At 40.5% G+C, this 26,122-nt stretch overlaps 1 protein-coding gene across 1 annotated transcript; it reads left to right on the top strand.

Annotated features, from left to right (window-relative positions):
* Positions 1–9,691: 9,691 nt before the first annotated feature.
* Positions 9,692–25,874, top strand: ENTPD4 (ectonucleoside triphosphate diphosphohydrolase 4; the record flags this gene model as incomplete). The annotated part of the gene is made up of 12 exons (XM_084245568.1): positions 9,692–9,699; positions 10,647–10,844; positions 11,378–11,583; positions 14,442–14,592; positions 15,058–15,161; positions 16,574–16,633; positions 16,900–17,030; positions 18,708–18,874; positions 21,694–22,018; positions 23,615–23,700; positions 24,552–24,713; positions 25,646–25,874. 12 exons carry the CDS (start codon positions 9,692–9,694, stop codon positions 25,872–25,874), a joined length of 1,827 nt encoding a protein of 608 aa, XP_084101694.1.
* Between the last annotated feature and the right edge of the window lie 248 nt (positions 25,875–26,122).

Below are 26,122 nucleotides of genomic sequence, written 5' to 3'. Positions count from 1 at the left end.
GCTCTCTTACTCCTTTTAGATGTCAGATTTGACTTGTCAATATTTTGTTAAAATTTTTTGCATCTGTGTTCATAAGGGATGAGACAGATCATTTTCTTTTTGTCTTGCTACCATATAAGGATTATTTTGACCTTATATTGGAAGTTAGGAAGAACTCCCACCTCCTGTTTCTCTAAGCTTATACAAGATTGATATGATTTCTTTTTAAAATTTATTTATTTATTTATTTATTTATTTATTTATTTATAGAAGCACTGGGTACAGTCAGAAGTGCAGGAGGGTGAGAGAATTCACCAGAGCCAGAGCGGGGAGCAGAGCAGGCAGAGGACCAAAGTACACTGCTGAGGGGAGCAGTGGGCGGTGGGAGAGGTCTGTGTGCCAAGTGGGACCCTCACCCGGCAGCCGGGGATTGAACCGGCGCTGCAGAGGCTGTGGGCAGCTTCGCAACCCAGCGCTCAACCGCTGCGCCACCGAGGAGGCCCTGATTTCTTTTTTAAATGGTTGACAGATTTTACTACTGTAACCAATGAGCCTCGAATGTTCTTTGGGAGATCTTATAAGATATGGAATTATTCAGATATCCTATGTCTTCTTATGCTAAGTTTGGGAAATTGTACTTTTCAAAGAATTTTTTCATTTCATCCAAATTATTGTAATTGTCAACATAAAGTTATTCATAATGTTTTCTTGTTAGCCCTTTAATTTCTGCAGGATCTGCAGCAATGTTCTTCTTTAATTATTGATGTTAGTTATTTATGGTTTTCGGTTTTTTGCAGATCAACTTTCATTAGGAGTTGATCAATTTTATTAATATTTTCAAAGAACCAACCTGTTGGTTTTGTCAATTGTCTCTTTTTTAAAATTTGCTCCTTCTACTCACAATGGGCTTAATTTTCATTTCTTCTCATAACTTCTTAAAGTAGAAGCTTAAATAATGATTCCAAATTTGTTTTTCTTTACTAAAATGAGCTTTTGAAGCTGTAAACTGCTTGCTAAGTACTGCTTTGGCTACATTCTATGAATTTTGATGTATCTCATTTTCATTATCATTCTAGTTGAATTGTTTTCTAGTGCCCTCAGGACTTGTGGCTGGCATAAGTTAAGAATTCAGTGTGTTACATCCCATTAGCCCAGTTTTTCATTTTATTTCATACTCCAAGTTGATAGATCACTCTCACAGTTGTGCTCCTCCCCCTTCAGAAATTTTTAACTTTTCCCACTGCCTGAAACACTACCTCTTCATAGTGGCCCAGACTTCATCCTCCTTGTAATTCCTATTCATCTGTGCAATGTGACCTCACTTCTTCAAAGAAGCCTTCCCTTATGACCCACACTGGAAATCCTCTCATGTAATGGTCTGCATGGTGTGTACTCCAAAAGTTTGTGTCCACCTAGAACCTGTGAATGGACCTTATTTGGAAATAGAGACTTTTCAGATGTAATTAAGACTATAATAGATGAGGATGGATGCTAAATCTAACGTGACTTTTTTTTTTATAAGAAGGAAATTTGGACTCAGACACAGGGAAGACATCATATGATGACAGAGACAGAGGTAAAGTGATGCATCTGCAACAGAGAAATACCAAAGGTTGCTGGCAACTTCCAGAAGGTAAGAAGAGGAAAGAAAGAATCCTTCTATAGAGTCTTTGGAGAGGGCATGGCCCTACCTACCTTGATTTCAGACTTGCAGCTTCTAGAATTATAAGGGAATAAATTTCTGCTTTTTTTACGCCACCCAATTTGGGTTAACTTGTTGCAGCATTTTTAGGATATTATTACACCATTTTAATTATTTTCATGCATTCTTAATACTTTTCTTTCCTAGCTTTTATTAAATAGTTACTTAATATGAATTATCAGGAAATATTGATGGCATAATATCAGCCTTGCATTTTAGTGGTGTTTTCCTTAAGGGGATCGACCATAATTAAAACCAGTAGTAATTAAAATCTCAAGTAGTAAGGACTTGGAAGAGCAAATGATTTTTTTTCACTTCACTCAAGTTTTATTATTTTATATATATATTTTAATTTTTTTACATCATTATTCATTTTTAAACATTTGCTTCCCCCCACCCGCTCAGGTGTAGTCCCCACAGAGTTTCCTTTCCCAATGCACCCGTGCACCATCACCTCAGTCCCCTGTGGAAGAGCAAATGATTTTGACCCTTAGTTTCTCTCTGTAAAAACATCAAGAATTGAGTAAAAACGCCCAGTTCTTAGTAGGTTTTCGGGAGTTGTTTTTCATAATCTTCAGGACCACAAAGGACAGATTGAACTTAAACACTTCAAGTGACACAGCCGTCTGGATATGACAGGAAGACGGGTTGGGGCCGGTGGTAACCTAGCAACAGCGCTGGTTCCTCCTTCTGCTTTTGACTTTCAAAGCGCAGAATTGGCCCACGTGCTCAGCGCAACGGCTTCACACACATTGCCAGCCCGCAAGGGTCGGTCCTGCCCCGCCCCCGGCGCTGGCCCCGCCTCTGCCCCGCCCCCGGCGCTGGCCCCGCCCCCGGCGCTGGCCCCCGCCCCCGGCGCTGGCCCCCGCCCCGCGTGCGCGCTCCCGGCGCTGCCGATGACGCGGCGCCGGCTGGGCCCGGCGGCGCTGCGGCTCTGGTGAAGGAGCGGAGCCTCCCGGAAGTCCGGCCGCTGGGCCCCCGCCGCCCCGCCGCGGTGCCGGTGATGCGCTCGGCTCCCGGCTCCCGGGAGCCCCGGCCGCTGAATCGGGCGTCGCCGAGCAGGTGAGGCTGCCTCGCGGCGCGGATCACGGGAGGGAGGGCGGCCGAAGCAACCGGCCCTGACGGGGACCGTGGGAGCGGGGGGCACGGCGGCGCGGCGAGGACGCGGACGAGCCGCTGGGCCCCGGGGCCCTCCCGCTCCTGCGGCGGGTCTTGCCCGCGTCGGTGCTGCCCCCGCCGGCCGGGCCGCGCGGCCACATCCGGGCGCCCCCGCCGTCGGCCCCGGTGACCCCGGGTGGCAGGTGCTGTCCCCACCCCCTGGCAGGAGAAACGTCTGTCGTGCTCGCTCCGGTGACCGCGCTGGAGTCTCCCTCCCTCGCGCGCTGCGGGCAGGTTGGTTCTCGCCCGCCGGGGGGTGGGGGGGTAGGGGTGGGACCTGGCCCTGGGGAAGGGGTGCTGCGCCCAGGACCCCGTGGCTCGTGTCTGTCCCCTTCTCAGGACAGGGACATGTTCGGCATCATTATTTTGTTTGAATTTAAGTTGCATGCTTTGGATCTCTCCTTGCAAAAAAAAAAAAAAAGTAAGAAAGGAGCTAAGTTGGCGATGAAGTGATGGTGAGAGCCGTGTTTCTCAAACTTGAATGATGTGTGGATTCCTTTTGAAGAGACAGTTCTCACCATTTCCCAGACTAGTCCCAGAACCTACAGCAGTCTCAAGATCTCAGTAAGACGGACACTGCTGCACAGCATTTCCAGAAAACATTTGTCACTAGCAAAGAAGTGCTTTATAATTTAGGAACTTCCATGCCAGAAGAAAAACTAGAGGTTATTAAAGACTAATGAATTAGAGCCTCAAATCCCTAGTTTAATTTCACAGTCTTTACTGTGTTCTGCATCGTGTCGTGAAAACACCTTGGAGAGACCTAAAAGAGTCATATTTTTTGTTATCTGATATTTGATATTATCTTTTCTTTGTATCAGGTTTGTTAATTATCTCTTGCTTATTTAGCAGAATTATGAAATGAATATTAATATGTGTACATAATTTGTTTCTGTGGTTATTTTAACATTAATTTATCCCTAGCATTTGTTAATTAACTATGGTTTGCATATTTTTAGCCCTACAAGGAAGGCATTATACCAACCACTGTGCATACTGGAAGAAAAATCAAAAATGAGATTGATCTAAGATTGATCTACATATTTACTTAGCATATTCATTTTTTAAAGCTGCAAGTGAATAAAAAGAACATTAGAAACTATAGCAAGTTGAATCTTGACAGATAAAAACATTGATGATCTGTACCTTGAAAGTGGAATTCTGAGAACAGACACATTAGTTAGGAAAAATGACCTTAGTAAATGCCAGAGGCAAGAGACAAGAATGAAAATGGGTAGGAGAGAAGAAAAAGACCCAGCTCACTAGTGCAGAGAAATGTTATCTGGGACTGTGGAGATAAAATGGGACCAGCTATTGTTGACCCATGTCTCCAGAAAGTTCTTGAGTTATCATTTGTTTTTGTATTTTAAAAGCAGTGTTTACAAAGAGGTGTTTCCAAAGAGTGGCACTCACAGTGAAAGCAGAGGTGAGTGACCCACCAAGAGATCTGCCTTGACGTAGCAATAATGTCTGCTATAGTCTTCTTAGATGTGTGAACTGTTTAGTTCTGTAGACTCTTCAAGGAAGAATGGACAGGACCTGATGAATGCTATGTCACTGAGAAACGAGAATCACAGTTACGAACCAAGTAGTCCCAATCAATCATGATACCCCTTTTAGACCTGGAGAATTTGGAAGGTGGTTTTAGTTGGTGTGAAGACTGTCACCCCAAATTTAGACTGAGTTAATGCTAAAAGCATCAGTAAGCTTGGATGTGCACCAGAACTTGAAAGTAAGAACCACAGATCTGGGAAACTAATAGGTGATGCAGGAAAAGTGTGACTAGAAAAAGATCTTTTGAAACGGGGACCAGAGTTTCACAAAGGAACAGTAAGAGGTGGTTGATTTGCATTTTCTCTGTCTGCCTTAGGACTGTCAGGGAGAAACTGACAAAGACATTGACAGGTAATCAAATCAGATGGGCTTTACTCCTGTAAAGAAAGTGCAGCTTGGGAGGGCCTCAATAGCTGCGATAGCATTAGTTAATGCATCTCCCCAGTGATAGGTCTACCACAATTTAGTTCTTTTTAAAACCTGACACTTTTATATAGTATTGCTGAGTTTGCCTCCCTATGCTCTTGTGCCAAGATTCTTAGCTGCAAGTACAACTGAAGTACATTTTAAGATCAAATTACACTGTTGTCCTAAATAAAAGTAATTATTTCAGAAATTTAATAGCTGTATTATTTTTTGTCCAACTTTAAATATAATTTTATGTTACAAAAGTACCTGTCCTCTTTTTTGAAATCCTTACATATCTCAAAAAAAGAAAAAAATGTTCCAAGACGAACACCAGATCAGATAGCTCCCTAAATATGCCGCCATCATTCCAGCAGTTCATCTTCTCCTGGGAAATGTGCTCTTTTCTCCTCCCCTTTCCCAAGTCTGCCTCCCATCTCCAGGAATCTTTCTCTAATAGCTAGTCTTCTGTGCTCTTCTCTGAACTCTTACAATTTATCATTGCCTTCTGTAATTCTTTTGATTATTTCCTGGGGGTTAGTATTTTCTCTGTACCAATCTGCAAGCTATTTGAAATTTGCAATGAGGTTTGTTATACCTGTATCCTTCATACCTTTTCATGGTGCTCCTCATTGGAAGCACTTCTTCCCCCCAAAGACCTTGACTCTGAACTGTTAACAAAAATTTTCTTTGTTGGTAGTTCAGCTGTCACATAATTACCATTGACTTAAAAAATGTTCAGATAGAGGGCCTCCCCGGTGGCGGTGGCGCAGCGGTTGAGTGCTGGGTTGCGAAGCTGCCCGCAGCCTCTGCAGCGCCAGTTCCATCCCCAGCTGCTCCCCGGCCACCAGAGGAGGGTCCCACATGGCGCGCAGACCTCTCCTGCCACCTGCTGCTCCCCTCAGCAGTGTACTTCGGTCCTTCTGCCTGCTCTGCTCCCCGCTCTGGCTCTGGTGAATTCTCTCACCCTCCCGTGCTTCTGACTGTAGTGCTTGTATAAATAAATAAAAAAAAATTAAAAAAAAAATGTTCAGATAGAAGTTCCTATGTCATGATGAGTTTTTCAAATAAATTTTCTTAATATCTCCAGAAGAGAGTGGTAATGCTGGAAACTGGAGATACACTCTAGGTTGCTTGCTAAAAATGGTTTTGTTGTTTCTTCTGATGATAAACAACACATAATAGTAATATATATCCTTTAAAAAATAAAGGCAAGCCTAGGGAAGAAAATAAAAATTTATTGCCTCACTACTCGGAAATAACTAGCCAACATTAACATTTTGGTTTTCCTTCTTCCATATTCAGCCCTCTATGCATGATGTATATAGTTTTTTCATGCAGTGTATCATGGGTAGCTTCCTATGTCAGTAAATATAACTGCATCATCACCTTTAATAGTCATATCATATTCTATTGCATAAAATGATCATGTTTAATGCATACCCCATAGTGCACATTAGTTTAATAACATTGATTTGGTATTATATATAATACTATGGTGAACATCTTTATATATATTTTAGTGAATTTACCCTATTAGTTCCCAAAGATCAATTTATTTAATAGATAAAGCAATGAGTAAGCACTTTTAAAATTTTCATATATTATCCAAATGCTCCTAGTACTGACCAGTACATACTAGAGGCTCACCAGCAGCATTCACCACCTTCCCCCACCCCTGTTCGTAAAGTATAGTCAGGCTATGCTTTTGGCTCAGCTCATGGTGGTGAACTCTTTGGTTTTTATTTATATTTCTCTGAATATTAATGAAGTTATATTTTATCGGTTTTTGTATTTATTTTGTTAATTTGATGCTTTCCAGTTATTCTTGCTCATTTGTCAGCTCATGTTTCTCTTATTTATATACAAGAATTTTTTGTATGTAAGAGATACTTTGTCCCTTTGTCATGTGTATTACAAGTAATTTTCCCAAACCTTTTGTATTTAAGAAGGAACATTTCAGAAATTTTAAATTCTTGTGTAGACTTCATGTAGACATCCTTTTTTTTAATTTATGGTTTGAGACTTTGGTGTTAATTTGTAGAAACACTTTACCCCATCCTTGTTGTTCCCCAGCCCACAGATAGTATTTACCTACATTTTCCTCTTACATTTTAATGGCCGTTTTTAACATTTAAATATTTGAGCCATTGGAATTCTAGTAAAAGGTGTGATGTAATCTCACCGTATTTAAATACTTAAATGTAGCCACTTTATAAAAATAAACTATTTTTTGTCACATTCGCTAAGGTTTTGAATGACAAATTTCTTGGAGTATTTGGATTTATTTAATATTTTACTATTTAACACATTAACAAGATGAAATAAAATGCTGAATGTCTATTAAGCTCTTTGGGCCACTTTTAAGTCAGTGATTATCAACGATCATTTAAACAACTAGATAATTTTTTTTTTTTGCTTTTTGTCTAAACTTTTAAAGCACAAATATTGTCCTAAAGTGGGGTATGTGGTACAATATGGACACTGCATTAAAACCTGAACTAATTAAAGCATTTTTTTCCTTTTGTCAGATAACCATCATTACTATTTTTTACCCATAATAACTTTGTGTGTATGAATGTGTGTGTGTAGGTGTGAGATTTAACCTCACTACTGCACTGTAAATCCCTAAAGCGTTGAGTCCATATCTGATTCATCTGTGTCTCCCATTCCATGAGGCAAACAATGGTTGTGTGACTGGCGCTGATCTCTGGGAAAACAGAATAAGAGGGTACACCTACCACTGAGGGGTTTGCCATGTGATGAGAAAGGCAACCACAAGTATGGTGCCCTCTCCACTGCTGTAATGTGCAAATGCTCTGGGGGTGTAAGGGTTAAAAGACTTCCCCACAGAGGAATCATGCTTGATTTGTGTCCAGAGAGACACACAGGAATGCCAGCAGGTGGCCGGGAGAGAGAGTCTTTCAGAGAGCAGGGGAATGCAGGCCCTTCAGTGACTCCAGCCTGTTTAGTGTGCTGGAGCACAGGGTACCTCTGTAGAGGTCTGTCCGGTGATGAGACAGGAAAGAGAGACAGGAACTAGATCAATGCTGCCTAGTGTGGAAATTACATTGGGCCTTTGAGCACTCGAAATGTGACTAGCGAGTGCAGCTCGGAGCTGAAATTTTAATCATAATTATTTTAGCCACAGTAATAGGTGGCCACCACCGTAAACAGACTGGGTCACTAGGGACCTCCTTAGGGCTTTTTCACAAGTGAGAGAGAAACTTGGGAGGCATCACGATTCCTGTTTGTTTTGGAAAAATAACTGTTTTGAACCATTTTGGTCTCAGAACTCAAACTTGACTTCTTGCCAGGCACTTTCCTATGGTCTACACTGCTGAGAATGCTGCAGTCAATCAAGCAGGCAAATTTCATCCTCATAGAACTAGCATTGTTCAAGAGAAGACACTTGAGCAAGAGAAATGTGAAACACACACACACACACACGAGGACAAGGATAAAAGCATGGATTCTCATGCCTGAGTCTAGCTCTTTTATTTATAATCACATTGTATTAGCTGTGTGACCTTAGGCAAGTTACTTAGCTTCTCTGCCTCCTCTGTAAAATATTATACAAATATTATCAACCTTATAGATTGTTAGGAGGAATATATTAATATTTGCAAAGCATATAAACAGGGGCTGGTATATGATAAACACAATGTAAGTGTTACATAAATAAGAAATTGCTAAGGGAAAAAAATAAATCAAGGATGTGAGATGGGAAGAGGAGAGAGCTTGCAATTTTTAAGGGGCATCAAAAGAAAGCCTCCCTGAGGAGGTGACATTGAGCACAGAACTGAAGGGAGTAGACTGTGAGCCATACCGATTATTTCCAAGCAGAAGGTGCAGCAGAGGCCTTGGGACCAGGGAGATGCCCTTCCATCCGTCATGGCTCACGCATACCTACACTCACTCCCACTGGGATCAGTTAGGCAGGCCAGGTAAACTAACTTGCACCTCTGTAAGATGTGGGGGGAGACTGGTGCACCCAGAGAAAACCCACCCAAAGGGGGAGCCTGCACACTCCACGCACAGTGGCCCCAACTGGGAATTGATTTTGTTTCCCTCACCAACTATTAAATATAAGAGGCTATTACTCAAGGACCTGCTGACAGCACTAATTAGGAACACCGAATCTTGCAGGGTGCATGGTACATAGAAGAGAGATCTAATAGATGATCATCAGATGAAAGAATATTTCAGATTCTCACTCAGTTAACCATTCTGCCCATAAGGTGGTTAAGATCTATTTGGTGACCTGGAATTTTTGGGTCACTGAGACAATTTTAGGTAGACAGCATTAGCTAAATAGTGCTCGACTATCGTCCTCTCTTTGATTTAGGCCTTTATCTCACAGCATGAAACTAAGTGTGTTGCTCAAAATAAACTCTTCCAACAGCTTCAGTGCAAGGATCACATACCCGATTGTGTGTGGTTGAGTTAAACATGCACTTGGTTAAAAACATAAATGTTGGGGGCCTCCTTGGTGGCGCAGGCGGTTCAGCGCAGGCGGTTCAGTGCAGCGCTGTGAAGCTGTCCGCAGCCTCTGCAGTGCGGGTTTGATCCTGGACGGCCTCGGAGCAACCCACATGGCAAGCAGACCTCTCTTGTCTCACCCGCTGCTCCACTCAGCAGTGTATTTCATCAGTCTACCTGTTCTGTTCCCCACTCTGTCTCTGGTGAATCCTCTCACCCTCCCATGCATCTGGCCTGTACCTCAGTTCTTGTATAAAATAAATAAATAAATGTTTCTTTGATTGTACCATTTTTGAGATTTTTCTCTCTTCGTGGAACAGGAGGACTCTATCTCCGGAAGGAACCTATTGTTTCTGTGATGGTGTGTGAGGACTGACTCCCAAAACATTGTCTGACCTCTGACCCATCAGGATGGGGAGGTGAGTGATGTTGCCCAGTCACTAATACTGTAAAACCTGAGATTTTGGTGCCATAGAAACAGATCTTGAGGAAAAGAAAAAATGGAAAGTGTTGGAAGTTGGAGGATACTTTTATTTTTCCTTTGTCCTTCCAGGGCTCCTGTCACAAAAAGAAAATGCCCAGTGGGTTCTAGAAGGGTTAATGAAGTTCACCGTTAAGGGCGTATGTGTTGGAATCTTGAGAATAGCCATTTGGAAGTGTGGGCAGGGGGTGATAAACTCCATGGAGTAGCCCAAGAGCCTCCATAGGGACTGGGAACCTGAACTGGAAAATTCCATTGGGTGAGCAGGATCCTCCTCACACTGTGAGAGACTTCAGTACATGTAGTATTCTTTTAACGGAAGAGAATAGAAATTTACTATAAAACAAATTTATCCTAAAGGTTTTCTTTAATCTCTTGTTTCTGCCAGGAACTGAGAAGAAAAGTGTTTATTTCCAGTGTCTCAGGAATATTTCTAAAAACATAGGATGTAACAAAACTCAGTTACTGACTTTGTTGTGGGGAGGTTGTTACAGATACTGTCTTCTCCCATTTTCTCACAGTCATAGGAGAGAAATTTGACTGGGAATTCATTGTTAAAAAACTGTATTCCTTCTGAGATATTTTTATGTTTTTAATTTGATGGACAGGTTTTGGCCACTAGAATGCGCAGACCCCTTTGTATGTCCACCTCGTAACAACCATTTCTATGCACTAAATTTTCTTTTGGTTTTGCCATTCTTAAAATTAAACCTCATTTCATTATGAATTTGTATATTTATCTTATTGAATTTACTATTATAAGGTATCTCTAATTCCTTTTTTTTTTTTTTTTTTTTTTTTTTTGTGGAACAAAGCAGGGTACCTCTTTGGAACAGATTGTTTTGAAACCTGATTTTTTTTTTTTTTTTTTTTTTGAAATTTCAGGATTGGAATCTCCTGTCTTTTTCCTGCTTCCTGGCATTTTAGCATCTCTCCAGTGGGGTGCCCTCGAATTCTGAATACCAATTTACGCCAGATTATTGTTATTAGCATTCTGGCTGCTGCTGCTTCACTCTTATACTTCTCTGTGGTCATAATCAGAAATAAGTATGGGAGGCTATCCAGAGACAAGAAATTTCAAAGGTAAAGAATAAAAACATTTATTTTAACTTAGATGGGATGCCATATGCCTTCATTTCCGAACTGAAGACTTTTGGGGTTGGAATTTAAGGAGCATGTAGACAGAAGAACCAGATTCTGTACTGAATGCAGCATGACATGAAAATTAAACTGTTTGAAACTGATTAATCTTTAACTACAAATCCACATCATAATAGGCCCTGGAATAATTAAACATAAACGGCTGTAATATCTTTCAATATGATTTTTCAGTTAATATTGATTGTCTAGAAAGAGAGCTTTGCATTTCAGAACTTATTTGAACTTCTATAAAGGGATAGTGAGTGTGTATCTGATTTAGATTATCTTTATTACTAGTAAGACTTTTGTTCTCTACACTAATCATTTGGCAGTTGTTAAGTTGTTAAGTGTTCTAGCAGTGCTACTGCACAGCCTAGAAATCACTGACTTGGTACTTCTTTATTACATTTGCTCCATTAGGTTTAGGATGGTATTCTCTGTCTAAATAGAAGTGTGTGTTTGTTTTCCTAAACAAGGTACCTGGCACGAGTTACTGACATTGAAGCTACAGACACTAATAACCCCAACGTGAACTACGGCATTGTGGTGGACTGTGGTAGCAGCGGGTCTCGAATATTCGTCTATTGCTGGCCAAGGCATAATGGCAATCCTCACGATCTTTTAGATATCAGACAAATGAGGGATAGAAACCGAAAGCCAGTGGTTATGAAAATAAAACCTGGTATGTAAATGATAAATGTCTGATTGGTAGCCAGGTTCTGTCTTTCATCCTCTGTGATATCTTTCTGTCCCCACAGCCATCAAAGCTCAGCAGGTCTCCTCGTTTTACTTTCTTTTCCTTCTTCTATCCATCTGGCATAGGAGACTAACACCTTCATAGAATATCCAAGAAACAAGTGCTTAAGTCTCCTGAAGCATTTACTATATTGCTTTACTTGTGGTGGCTACTCAAATGTCTATTAGTTGATGTTAATAGGGAGGGGCTTTTTTCTATTTGGTGCCTTTGATTTCTGTCTTTAATGGCAAAGTCATTTCGGGTAATTCATAGAATTCTTATTCCAATACATTTGTGTATGCTTGTCTTTAAAAAAATTTGCTCCCAAATATATTTATAATCTAGATTATTTAATGAGAGTAACCATAAAACTTAGAAGAGTTGTGGTTTTTAGAGATACCACAACTTCTAAGTCAGTGTGTTACACTATATTGAGAGTTAGTTGCCTTCCCCAATTTAATGAGTTGTTCTCAGCTTTTTCATGTGTCATCACCATTTCTGTGGCAGCTCCCTTCTATCAGAGCACTGGAAAGGGAGGGTTTCTGGAGAATCATGAAATAAGCATTTTACATCTTGATCATTGATAATCACTGACTTAAAATGGCCCATAGTGCTTAATAGACATTCAGCATTTTATTTTATCTTGCTGATGTGTTAAATAGTAAAATATTAAATAAATCCAAATATTCCAGGAAATTTGTTATTTAAAACCTTAGTGAATGTGACAAAAATAATCATACCATATTTTCTCTGATTTCAAAGATACAAATGAAAAGGATTTAATTTGCTTTTAACATGGTAAAATACCTGCCTTCATAGAACAGTTCCTAACTACACAGACGGAAGACCCCTAGGATCTTACTCATTTTTTATTGAGTGATTTAGGCTCCACTTCCTCCTTCAGGCAAACCTTTAATAAGCTGATTGTTCTTTTGTGTTTGGGTAGCTGGGCATGAGCAAATTGCTCAGAAAATTAAAAAATCTCCACCTCATTTTTTAGGTTAAAGTAAGGAATTTAGTCTGAGTCTCTTACAAATATTATTTTGATATCAGAGTATATTTCCATAAATGATTATTGTTTTTACTCTAAACCTTAGAGAAGGATATTTATTTTTCTGTTTTCCTAGCCCTGAAATTTTTATATAACCCTAACCTAGAAATATTTTTAGAGTTAAAGTCATATTGATCAAATAAAAATTTCACCAGGAGACTAGAAAATAAAACTATAGTACATTGCATTTCATCTAGCTTCACAAACCAGGTTCCACCAGTAATTAAACTGCTCTCATAGAATAAGATGAAAATTTTCATGCCTTGAAGTTGTCCTTTGAGAACAAAGGGATGACTACAACATCATCCTGGGCTATTAAATAAATAGACTCTCATTAAAACCAGGCTGGACATGCTTCTCTGAGACTCTATACTAAATGTGTGAAATGGAAACCCAAGAACCATTCTAGATACTCTCTGTCCTGAAGCATTGGCTCCCATGTATAGCACTGTTGCAAAACTGATATTATAGGCTTAATGACAGCTGGAAATCGTTTACTTACATGCTCATTCAATAAATATTTATAGGGCACCTACTATTTGGCAGGCACTATATAATTTGAACAAGATACAATTTGTACCCTCAAGAAACTTCCATTTGCAATGAGATAGGCAAGTAAATAGGTTGTTTCAGTAGAGAGTGATGAGATACAACTAGAGCTTGGGGTGTGCACAGAAAGTAATGAGAGCCCAACTTCAGGGTCCCATTAGGGAAGATTGCCATAGAGGAAGTAGCTCAGTGAGTAAGAAGGGGTTAGCCAGGTGAAAAAGGCAGGGAGTAGGTCATGAGTTAGACAAAGGTTTTTTCCAGTAGAGGTACAGGGGGCCCTGAGGCCAGAGTAAGATGCATTATAGAAGTTACTTTCAGTATAGCTGAAGTTGAATGGAAGGAAAGTGGAAAGAAAGGGTGGATGAGAACAAAGGACGCTATGCTATTCTAGAGCGTAGCCTTATCTGGAGGGCAGTGGCAACCCACAAAAGGATGTTAAGCCAGTAAGAGACACTTTTTGCATAGAGACTGGTGGAGGAATTGCCGCCAAGGCTGAAAAGTGAGATATACTGTAGTGGGCTGGTAGAGGGTCATGCTATCCAGAAGAGATGAGAGGTGTAACAGGTGAGGGGAAACAAGAGGAAGCCCTTAGTGAAACCCAGAGTGCATGTTGGAGGCAGGAAAGGGATTTTTCCCCAGGGATCTGGGAGGCCAGTGATGGTCATTGTAGGCAACACTGAGGTAGGTTACAAGCAGCAAGAGCAGGTCTGTAGTGAAAGTTGAGTTTAGATTTGCATGTGTTGAGTTTTGGAGTGTTGTGAGGACAAGCACATGGGCATGTCTAGTGTACAGTCAACCACATATTGATGTGGAAGTTAGGGAAGAGTGACTGGTGATAAGATTTGGAGAACTGAGATATATAGGTGGTGATGGTGGCCATGGGAGTGAGTGAGCTTGCCAGGGTTAAGTGGGAGCATGTTTCTTCAGGGCCAGGAGGCACACGTGCAGCTGATCTCACATGTCTGACACATAGTAGATGCTCAGTTAGGTCTGGTTTTCATGACTGAGAAGAAGAGAGCATAGATTTGAACACCTAGTAACACCATCATTTAAGGAAGAGGCATTGTGGAAGGAGTTGCCAGAAGGGTAGGGGAAAACTATTGAGAATATAGTGTGTAGCTTGAATTTCCCCCAGCCACACTGAAGCAGCATAACTCATTAGCCTAAATATCCATTTGTTAATGGAAGTATCCTGTTTCTCTAGGCATTTCTGAATTTGCTACCTCTCCAGAGAAAGTCAGTGATTACATTTCCCCGCTCTTGAACTTTGCTGCAGAGCACGTGCCACGGGCAAAACACAAAGAGACTCCTCTCTACATTCTCTGCACAGCTGGAATGAGAATCCTTCCTGAAAGGTGATCCTCCACGTGAGGGTGGGCAGGTCAGGCCGTGAGGGATGCTGGTGCTGGTCAGGGTGGTTATGATGGTGGTGGCCTAGTGTTTTATTTTCCTTCCCCCTCCTTTTCCATCATCATCAATAGGAGGACATTAAAATTTCCTTCTCAAAATCTGAAATCCTTCCAGAACTATTCCTTTTGCCAGTATTCATCAAATATCTTTTAACATATTTGTTTATGACTGTAAATACTAAAGTATAAAGTGATCGTTTAAGAAATTAGTTGAAGGAGCACTTGCAGTGACAGTTTTACATCTGAGAATCATAATTTATACAATTCCTAAAAATTCTTTCCTAAACAAAAGTCTTTCCAATGAATTACTTTGGTTTTCAAATTAACTATTTCATAAAGAGCCATGTTTGTTTTTTCTTTTTTTCAAAAATTTCATGTATTTTGATTGCATATCTTTGCATCGTCTTCCAGTCAGCAGAAAGCCATCCTGGAAGATCTGCTGACTGACATCCCCGTGCACTTTGACTTTCTGTTCTCGGACTCTCATGCCGAAGTAATTTCAGGAAAGCAGGAAGGTTGGTATATTGGTCTTCAGCTTGAAATTTGAGAAGCTATTTCTTTAAATCCTCACTATTTTCCCTAGTATATACTTAATTGAGTTGTTCTGAATGTCTTAAAATTTAGGAAACCATTTTCTTGAGATAGAACCTTTCAGTGGTAAAATTCCTTATTATCCAAAAGCAATCCGATCGATAAGAAACAGCTTAGTTTGTCTTCACCACATTTTGCACACATTTAGCTAAATTCATTTTGATAGAAAAAGTTTGTGTTCCTTGCCCAGGTTATATAGCTTTCTGGAATTTTGATCATCATTGAGTTGTTGGAGCTTTCTACTGATTTACTTGCTAGGAAGGGAGAATTCTTGACTTTGATAGACTGAGAAAATATTAGTTCTGTTTTCACAACAATGATTCTACTTGAGAACAAAATGACAATAAAATTATTGAGGAAGAGCTTGCTAGAAATGGAAACCAAAAAACATTTATTTCAAGATCATCTATCATTTCAGAAAATGCCTCCTCTGTAAAGGACACTGTACAGAATACAAAATTGGGTAAAATTCAGATATTGCCATTGAACTGTTTACAGAACAATGAAGTATTCAGTGTAAGGTAAAATTTTAGGAAGATAAAGTATCATGGGAATTCGAAAGAGGGAGATAATTTTTTTTCCAGCTAGAGGCTTGCTGAAGAAAGTGACATTTGAACTGTGCTTCAGCAGTAATTATAACATGTGAGAGCCTGGTAGGATCTTGGAGGAAGCATGCTCCAAGCAGAACATCAGAAAGGATTACTATGGACGGAGGAACAAAAATATTTTAGTTTGATTGGTTTATGGACCTTTTGAAAGATGGTGGTAAAATTTAAAGTTAGACAGGTCTTGACTTTGTCATGTAGGTGACTCTAGTAGTAGAGGATAGAGTGGGAGAGTTGGGGCAGATTAATCCCATGGACCATTACTGCCTCTGTCTCTAATAGCTTAAACTACAGTGGTAACAACAACGGATAGATTGGGCATGAAAAATGTTGTAAACACAGAATGAGACCTGATGAAAGTGAGAGGCAAAGGAAAAGAGGGAAAGTTAACTTGTCCTCAAAGCCTTGGAGTTGATAGGTTTAGTTTCGCAAAAAGTTAAAAAAAAAAACTCAGGGTTTCAAAACAACTTACAAATTTCAAAGGAAAATTAACACCTAGGGAATTATATTTTCAGTCTATCTAAATGATATCAAACTACATTTTAAAGTTGAAAAAGCTTGGGAAACCACTAGGAAGAGATTTATCAGTAAAAATGTGTTATTTCAGATATTTTCACAGGTTGTCAGGGAGCTAAATAAATGGGATATTTGCACAGACTGCATTCATAAGAATTACACAAAATATTTTTTAAACTGTTCTTCTTTGTCTTCACCCCGTGAAATGTCTGCAGGTGTGTATGCTTGGATTGGCATTAATTTTGTCCTTGGACGATTTGAGCATATTGAAGATGGTAAGTATCATGTGTCTCACTGGAAATGATGGCTTTTTAAATTTAATTCAAAGGATAAAAAGGGAACCAAGTTTCATAACATGGCTCTGTATGTAGGAGTAGAGCAAGAGGAGCTGCTGTCACAGGAGGAGCTTGATTTAATTGTGAGGAGCAGGGGGGCTTCCTAGACAGTGCAGGAAACATACCCTGAAAACAGGATGTCTCTTCAGAAGATCCCAGTTCTCTGAATTTGTTCTGTTCCAGTGGATGTTTCTTGTTCTTTCCAGATGATGAGGCCATTGTGGAAGTTAACATTCCTGGTAGTCAGAGCAGCGAAGCCATCCTCCGCAAGAGAACAGCTGGTATTCTCGACATGGGAGGCGTGTCGACTCAGATAGCATATGAAGTCCCCAAAACTGTAAGCTTTGCCTCCTCACAGCAGGTTATTATCTGTACAAATTCCTTCTGTTTGATTTGGTTTTCATTTAACATGTCTCCATCCATTTTTGTTTTGTTTTCTGAGTCTGAACCCATCTTTACTGTGCTTGCTGAGGTACCACCTTCTCAACCCAGGAGAGAAGAGACAGGAGGAAATCGAGGCAGCCTCTGCTAACTGATTTGTGTTTGTTCATTGAAGTCAGCTGGTTTGTTTTATGAACTTACTTAGAGTTTTTCTTTGGTATATATGTCAGTCGCATCCTTGAGTTTTTATTTTCTCTTCAATCACTTCTTTTCTCAACAGGTATTATAAAACTTAATATAATAATGTCATATTTCTTAAGATATAATTGGGAAAATACTTTTTTTTTTTAAATGACTCAGGCAGCTTTTCACATTTCCGGACAGACCTGAGATTTGTATCTGTTACTTCCACATTTCTGAACTCAAGAGTTACTCTCATTTCTCTTCATCCCCTTCATTGCTCTCATTCACTGCCTGTAGTTTCCTTGTGGACTGGGCAGCCTTGCATAGAAATCACCAGAAGGGTTACCAGGTATATTCTTGAATGGCTACACGTCTTTATTACTCTTCTCATATAGCTGTGGATTAATACCTAAGCTTGGTTTCCCTCACTTTCCCTTAGAAGGTAGGTGTGCAGCTTAGTGTGGTGGCTAGTAAATACAGCTCAACAAGCCTAGACTGCACCCTCATCCTGTCCTCACTGGTTGTGTGACCTTACACAGGTCACTTGCCTTCTTTGTTGTGGTTTCTTACCTGTAAATGTAAATGCAAGTACCTCTAATGTGGCATATCTAAGGCACGACTGGGCACCTAGTGTGTGTGCTCAGTGAATGTCATTGATATATTTACTGAGCGCCTTAGAATGATACTTTTCTAAAGTAAAGAAATAATATTTGAAATAAACTTAAGTTTTCCTACTGGAGGTTTTCTCTACTTCCCATGCTAGACATGCCTCTAGAAAATGTTACACTCTTGGCAAAATGTCAAGTTTTCCCCCTCAAGATAAAGTTTAAAAGTACATATGAAGAACTTTGGAAAAAATACTGGAAAATCAAGATTAAGAATTTCTCATGATGCATCATCCCAGAAATTCATTGTTAGCATGTATTTCTTTCATTCTTTTTCCCCTAAGACTTTTTTCTTTAATCCAGTTGTTATAATCTTGTTGTTATGATTCTGTATCCTTATTTAACTGTGCATAACCTTGTTTCTCAACAAACTATTGATTACCATAATTATATGCTGCATTGGTATTGTATATTTAGATGACATCTGTTTTGTTTTGTTTTGTTTTTAATCACTGAATTGCAAAGGACTTCTTTGTGTATAGAGACTTCTCTGTGTTTAGGATTATTTCCAAAGCTTAGGGTTCCATAAATAGATTTACTAGGTCAGGGGATATGAGCTAATATTGCTAACTCATTTTTCAAAATGTCATAACAATATCAAAAAATGTTCAGCACACATGAAAATTTTTAAGTCAGAATTGTCATATGGGATTAGAAATATGTGTAGAAAGATCCTTGGGAAATGCAGAAGCAGAAATATTTGCTTCTCTTACATGAAAGTCTTTTTAGATACTTTTTTTTGGTGTTGTTAAAAATACTAAAGTTTATTATCCTTATGTCTGCAGGAGGAGGTAGCTAAGAACTTGTTAGCTGAATTTAACTTGGGATGTGATGTTCACCAAACTGAGCATGTGTACCGAGTCTATGTGGCTACATTTCTGGGGTTTGGTGGCAATGCTGCTCGACAGAGATATGAAGACAGATTATTTGCCAACACAGTTCAGAAGAACAGGTAAATGACCTTCCACTACTCAGTGATCGCTTTCAAACTAGGTCTCTGTTTGGGAAGAATATATCTAGGCAAAGTAGGGAGGAGGCCTTAGTCATCAAAAGAGGTCAGCACTATTAGCTTTTTATTCCCCTACCAGCTGAGCTGGGAGAAGTAAAAGGACATCATGTCCTGCCTTCAGTCCTCCGTCCCACAGAGCCACACCTCACCCGTTGGATTAGAATTGTCGCTGTCAGGTTATTCAAATAGAATTGAGCCCTGGGCAGTGCTATTCTAGATGGCAGAGTCCTTGGGAAACTCAAGTGCCTGGGCCACACAGTACATGTCCAGAAGCCTACAGTAAGTATATGCTCTGGCTATTGAAGATAATATTGAATTATGATGTTCTGGCAACATTATAGAACATTAGCCCATGCAGTTATTTGGTGAGAACCATAACATGAGAGAACCATAACTTGAGAGAAAGAAGTGATCTAGAAGCTAAAGCTAGTCATTTTAAAACTTTTTAGCAATGAATCTTTTAAATAAAAGTTTATGAAGGATTCTGGTATTGAAAATATAGGACACAAAAGCACCGTTTTATCTGTTTTCAATTATTTTTTCAGTTTGAGTATAGAGCAGTTATTTGAAATTAGTCCATAAGAACAAGCTATAAGGGCCTCCCCTGGTGGCGCAGAGGTTGAGCGCTGGGTTGCAAAGCTGTCCGCTGCCCGCAGCCTCTGCAGCACCGGTTCGATCCCTGGCCACCGGCAAGGGTCCCACATGGTGCACAGACCTTTCCTGCCGCCCACTGCTCCCCTTAGCAGTGTATTTCGTCAGTCTGCCTGTTCTGTTCCCCTCTCTGGCTCTGGGGAATTCTCTCACCCTCCCGCGCTTCTGACTGTACCTAGGGCTTGTATAATAAATTAATAAATCTTAAAAAAAAAAAAAAAAGAACAAGCTATGAATAAAAATTCTGAAATCTGGAGTTATGTGAGATATCCTATTGATTCCTATGTTTTGTTTGTTATGGAGGGGAAAATCTTAATTCATAGAGGGGAAACAATTTTGAGAAGGAAAAATCCTAATTCATAGAGATAAATGATAGTAAATATCTTTGGTAATTTTATTCTTAATAACCCTGTGAATGCCTGGGTTATTAAGAATAAAATTACCAAAGATATTTATTCTTAATAACCCTGTGAAGGCCTGAACTTTAAGAAAGGCCAAGTTATAGCCATTCAATCCCACATTCAAACAGGTGAATGTGAAAAACAATAAAAACATCTTCCTATATCTGCTCCAGACATGAATTAATAGTGTTAGTTAAGAGATTGGTGGTTCCATAGTTTCTGGTTTGTTTTTTTAATGGTGGATAGCCCATTTTGGTAGTTATTTTTTTTATATTTTTAAAACCTATTTTATTCATGACATTTGAGTCGGAGTTCTGCAAAAATACCTTCTTTTGGAACCCTAATTTTTACTAATTAATTTTAATTTCAAGAAACTTGTATAATGAACAGTTTAGTTCTTCTTAATTGAAATGTATAGGAGAACTAAAAACAGCAGTATGAGGTATACATTTGACTAATCTTGGACTTTTATAATTATTATAAATGTTGTTCATGACTTTTTGTCATGAATTAAGTCTTGCAATGCTTTTTTTAATCTGCGCATATAGTGATTATTATTTTTTAATTAATTAAACTGTGTAAATGTTAAATATCTTAACTTATTACATTCAAGTACATTTCAAGTTAGGAATGAATACACAGCTTGTCAATTGAGCAGTGAGTACAAACTTGACTTAGTACCCATGGCTGAGTATTGGATTCATGCCCTCTCCTGATGTTAAACACATATAGGCCCTGCAATTTCATGGTTCAGATACCAGTGTAACTTCAGCTTTTACAAGCTCTTTTCACTTTCTCAGTAGCTTAAAGGCAAGTACACAGTAGGGTGACAGATCTTGATTCTGGGAAATTTTATTGAGAAGTAAATCTAGTGCATTTCTGTAAACAAAGATAAGCATTCTTTTCTGTGGCATTTCTCAGAGCCTCTGGTACAATAGAAACTACCACATTTGGGATCAATAGTTAATTTAAAAATCAGTTAAAACAGAGAATCATGAAAATAGAATCAAACCTTTAGCATTTGTCTTAACTTATGTGTTCACTTGCCAATCTTTTGCTCTCTGGGCTAGAGATTTGTCTTAGGCTCCATTGCCATTTCTCGGGCATGCACACCCCACTCATCTTGATGTCATTTTGACTTTCTTTAAAAAATATTAAGGACTTAAAGATATTTGGGGAGCAATCTGATACTATGTCCTTTTAGATTTTCCCTAACTTGGTTTTTATCAAACACATGATTAGGCGAGGCAGCAGTTTTCTAGCAACTTGCCTTTATAATATTTTTCAAAACACCTAACCTAGTTTTCACAGAACCAGTTAATTCTTTTCACTGTCACATTTCATCTATATAGCATTAAAATAACAAACACTTGTGGTAAAAATGGAACTGGGAACGACACCAGGCTGATATCCTTACAAACCACAGACAGTCAGTGGCCCGAGCGCCAGGCTGTGTCTCAGTACAGAAGGCGCTGGGTAACCTGACCAGTTGTTTCACTAGATGGTTAAGAGCCTGCTAGATGCCTGTCTGTATTACGAATCTCCAAGCAGGACTTGGGTACCGATTTTCCTAACTTAATTATCCTGGAACGATTATGTGTTCCCACAGAACCTGAAGGACTTGTTTCCACAGGGCATGTTTTGAGAAACAGCTACTTCTCTGAAACACGGTTTTGTTGCTCTCATAATAAAGTACTCTCTGTCCCGTAGGCTCCTGGGGAAACAGACTGGCCTGACTCCTGATGCCCCGTACCTGGACCCCTGCTTACCCCTGGACATCAAAGATGAAATTCAGCAAAATGGACAGACCCTGTACCTCCGAGGAACAGGAGACTTTGACCTGTGTCGAGAGACTCTCCAACCTTTCATGAATAAGACAAACGAGACACAGACTTCCCTCAATGGGGTCTACCAGCCCCCAATTCACTTCCTGAACAGTGAATTCTATGGCTTTTCTGAATTCTACTATTGCACTGAGGATGTGTTACGAATGGGGGGAGACTACAATGCCGCCACATTTACTAAAGCTGCAAAGGTGACCTTCAGGGAAACCGTCTTCTCCTGCATGCTTTTAGAGACTGTGAGAACAGTGGGCCAAATGATGGGGAGGTGAAAGATGGAAAGTGGTAGCTCAACACGTCGGGAATCCTCTTCCCTGGTTGAGGAGAGCATAGAGAGAGCATAAGTAAAAAGTCCATTGTGAGCCTGCTTCTGCCCCCCACTCCATGAATTGCTCTGGTCCTCAGTGGCCTCCCACCTCCCGTCTGCTGTTACTGTGTAAGAATGTGATTATTCCACTCCCTCAGCTGCCAGGACTCCTAGTCTGTCTCTTGCCTTTCTGAGAACTTCTCAGGCTCTTTCAAAGTTTTCCCGCTCTCACACCCACACTTCCACCTTTGGCCTCTGACCTCACGTTCCTGGATGGTCTCCCCCATGCTTATGGTTGGCTGCTGTGTATTAGAGTCCCAGTGCCAGCTGGATTTCATGGTCTAAACATGTCTCAGTTAATAGCATCACTAACCATCCAGTCCCCGCCCTGAAGCCCAGGAGTTATGGATGTCTCTCTGTCACGCATTTATCCCTACCTGGACACCTACATATAATCAGTCATCAAGTGTATTATTATCTCATAAATATTTCTCAGACCTCTCCCTGCTTTCTATCCTGCTCTCACCATCCTAGTCCAGACTTGTCTGTCATCCATACTATATAGCAGGAGCTTTCCAGATGGCCTCTCTGCTGTTCATTCGCCACACTTTCCAGAATGTTCTGTCTGAAACATAAGGGCAATCACTTGTTCCCTGTTTAGAATCTTCAATGGCTACCTTTTGCTTTGGAAAAATTCCAGTTACCTCAGCCTGTCACCCCCACCCTATAGCATTACCTTCCCACCAGCCCTATATACTGAAGTCACATCTGGCAGCTTTTCATTTCCCTCGTATCTTTGCTACATCCACTGCGTTTTGTTCATATTGTTCCTCTGCCTGAAACCTTTGTCCCACTCTCACCCTGAGTACCACTTCCTGGGTTCCCTGACCTTTCTGGGTTCCCTGCCACGGGCCTCAGGCAAGTTTTCCCTCTTCTCTGAGCCTCAGTTTCTTCACACTTTAAATAGAGGTTAAGAGAGTAGCTCTGCAAAAGAGTTAATTATTCCATTCAGAGAACGGAATTTTACACTTACACCACGCTCAGTAAACGTTACTATTAATATGTTACAAGCACTTCAGGAAAAGGTACACCCCTTTACTTTCTCTTAAAAGACACAGCTTTTTGTAATCTGTCCTCAGAATCTTGCACCATGTAGCTATAGCGTCCAATTTGTAAAATATGCCTGTCACATGCAGTCCTGGAGGGACAAACTAAGCGATTTTGAAGAGCTGGCTGTGAGCAGTAAAATTCTCTTTAACAGTAACATTGGCAGAATTTTAAGACAAAGAAAAGTTTTGTCTTTCTTAGTTGATAAGTACTGAGTCCATTCTTGCCTTCATGCTATACATATAAAATGTAAACTGGTGCTTCCTAATTGGAAGCATATGCTTCTTAGGAGTATGAATTTGGAGAACCCTTGTTAGAATGAAAAAAATTGTTTAATAAGCCTTTACTAATTTATATTGGGTGAAATTTCTTTCAGGATTATTGTGCAACAAAGTGGTCGATCTTGCGGGAACGCTTTGACCGAGGGTTGTATGCCTCTCACGCTGACCTCCACCGGCTAAAGTGAGTAGTGGAGCCTGAGCTCAGGGCATTTATGAGAAATTATGCATGCGTATTGGCCCCCTGACTTGCCACTTCCTGGCTCCACCCTGCCTTTTTATCACCGTCAATCACTGTTCCTTCTCATCAGCCTGGGCTCTTTTCAAATGGAACAGATACTGGTGTCCAGACACATCCCATAGTATCCCATAGTTTGGGCTCAGCTTTGCTGTTCCTTCCACATAGAATCCCCTTGTTGATGTTGCCCTGATGTCAGATCCAAACAGTTGCTGTCCTGTTAGTCACTCTCTCTGTCTACCCAGCCAGACTCCATCCCCCTCTCTCGTGGCATCTGTCGTTTTCTGCTTTGTTTTATAGTTATTTGTTGCTTTTTTAAAAATCCTCTTTCATTAACAATTTTATTATTTAGTTATTATCTTACTGCTTGCTTAACAGTGCTTGGCAAAAAGCAAACTTTGAATAAATAATTAGAATCATTGAATATCAGAGCTGAAAAGGATCAACCTGCCTTCTCATTTTATGATAAAGAAACTGAGATCCAAAGAAGTTGGGACTTGCTGAGTATTTACTCACTGGCTAAATAATGGGGTGCCCAAGAGATCATCTGCCCTGGCAACGCATCAGATATGCCAAGACCAGGCTTCATGGGCTAATAGGTTTTGGCACGTGAGATGTTCTGTGTGGTCGACAACAGTATGAGTGAACTAAGTCAACTAGAAATGCCAGGGTCAGTTTGGCTGCCCAGAGAGCAGCCTAATGAAGACTTTAGGCACAGGTTGGTGGCAGAGGGGAGGGCTCTGTGTAAGGGGCATCTTGACAATTATTCCCACTCACGTTTGGCTTGATGTTTGTAGGTATCAGTGCTTCAAATCTGCCTGGATGTTTGAGGTGTTTCATAGGGGCTTTGCATTTCCCACCAACTATAAAAATTTAAAGACAGCATTGCAAGTTTACGACAAGGAGGTTCAGTGGACCCTCGGAGCGATCCTTTACAGAACCCGCTTTTTACCCTTAAGGTATGGCTGTGAATTTGGTACATGATTCAAACCGAAATGCTTTTTTGCAATTATGATGCATCGTGGCCGCTGTGGTTTGTGGGTGTTTGGGGTGTTGGAGTTAGTGCTGGTGTGGGCAAAACAGTTGTCGGCGAAGTTAGTGCCTTCTCTCCCTCACTGCCCCCGCTCTCTTTCCTGCCTGTCGGTCCATAACGTGCAGGGCTGGTTTCTCGCACAAGGGTTAGTTCCAGAGATCTTAGCCTGATGACTTAAACCCCTTTTCAAAGTACTGTTTCTAATGCATAATCTAAATATTTATAGGATTACAGTGGAAACTATGTTAATTGAAGTAAATATCAAAATACAGAAAACAATATGTGGTGTAGTACTATATTTCCTTCGTTAACACATTAAATAACAAGATAGTACTTTCTGTGATTTCAGTGTAGTGCTATGCGGATGGTGTTTTTAAGAAATCTGCAGAACACCATAATGTAAGGTCAAAGATCTGCGTTTCGGTAGGGACAGAGAGAGGCAGCTAGTATATAACAGTTTGTTGTCCACATTCATGCGCAAAGGGGAACTGCGTTTCAGTCAGTTTGCTTAAATAAAGACGTCCATTTCTCCCCATTAAGTTCACATACCTGACTCTCAGTGGACCCCCGTGTAAGAGCTCAGGTTCACTGATAAATGATGCGTTAACTTTGGGAAGGGGGAGTTCCCCTTCATTTTATTGAGCATCTCCAGACAGTATGTGTAACTGCAAAAATTGTGCATCCCCGGGTACTGACCACAGGCATGTTTTGGTTACATGTTGGCCTCCATGTACTAGTGAAACTTGCAGTTCTGAATTTCTCTGACCCACATCCTGTTGCACTGTTAAGTCACATTTTTTGTCTGGGTGGTTTTTTGCTCCCTTCTCTCTCAGAGGTTTTGTTGGTTTTTTGTGGCAGGGATATCCAGCAGGAGACCTTCCGAGCCAGCCATGCCCACTGGCGGGGCTTCTCCTTCGTTTACAATCACTACCTGTTCTGGGGCTGCATCCTGGTGGTCCTGCTCTCCATCCTCCTCTACCTGCTGCGGCTGCGGCGCATCCACCGGCGGACTCTCCGGAATGGCTCTGCCGCAGCCCTCTGGCTGGAGGAAGGCCTCCCTGCACAGAAGATGGTGGGCCCCCTCTGAGCCAGGCAGAGAGCTCCAGGGAGACTTTCTACAGGAAAAGCCATTTTTGCCTCAGGGGTTCTCTTTATTCTCCTCTGATGTCATTTTTCCGTTCCCTCTTTAGTCTTTGAAACAAAAACAAAATCCATTGTCTGTGAATTCTGCTGTCCTGCAAGTGTTGCATTTAGCCAGTTTGTATACAGCTTTAAATCGAGGAGCAGAAAAAAGGGAAAATCACTTGATTTTTGCTGCATAGGATATCAACCAAA

This window comes from Talpa europaea (genome assembly GCF_964194135.1).
Source record: "Talpa europaea genome assembly, chromosome: 10".
NCBI lineage: Eukaryota > Metazoa > Chordata > Mammalia > Eulipotyphla > Talpidae > Talpa > Talpa europaea.
Note: the sequence above shows the minus strand (reverse complement) of the source record. Positions and strands in the feature narration are given on the sequence as shown.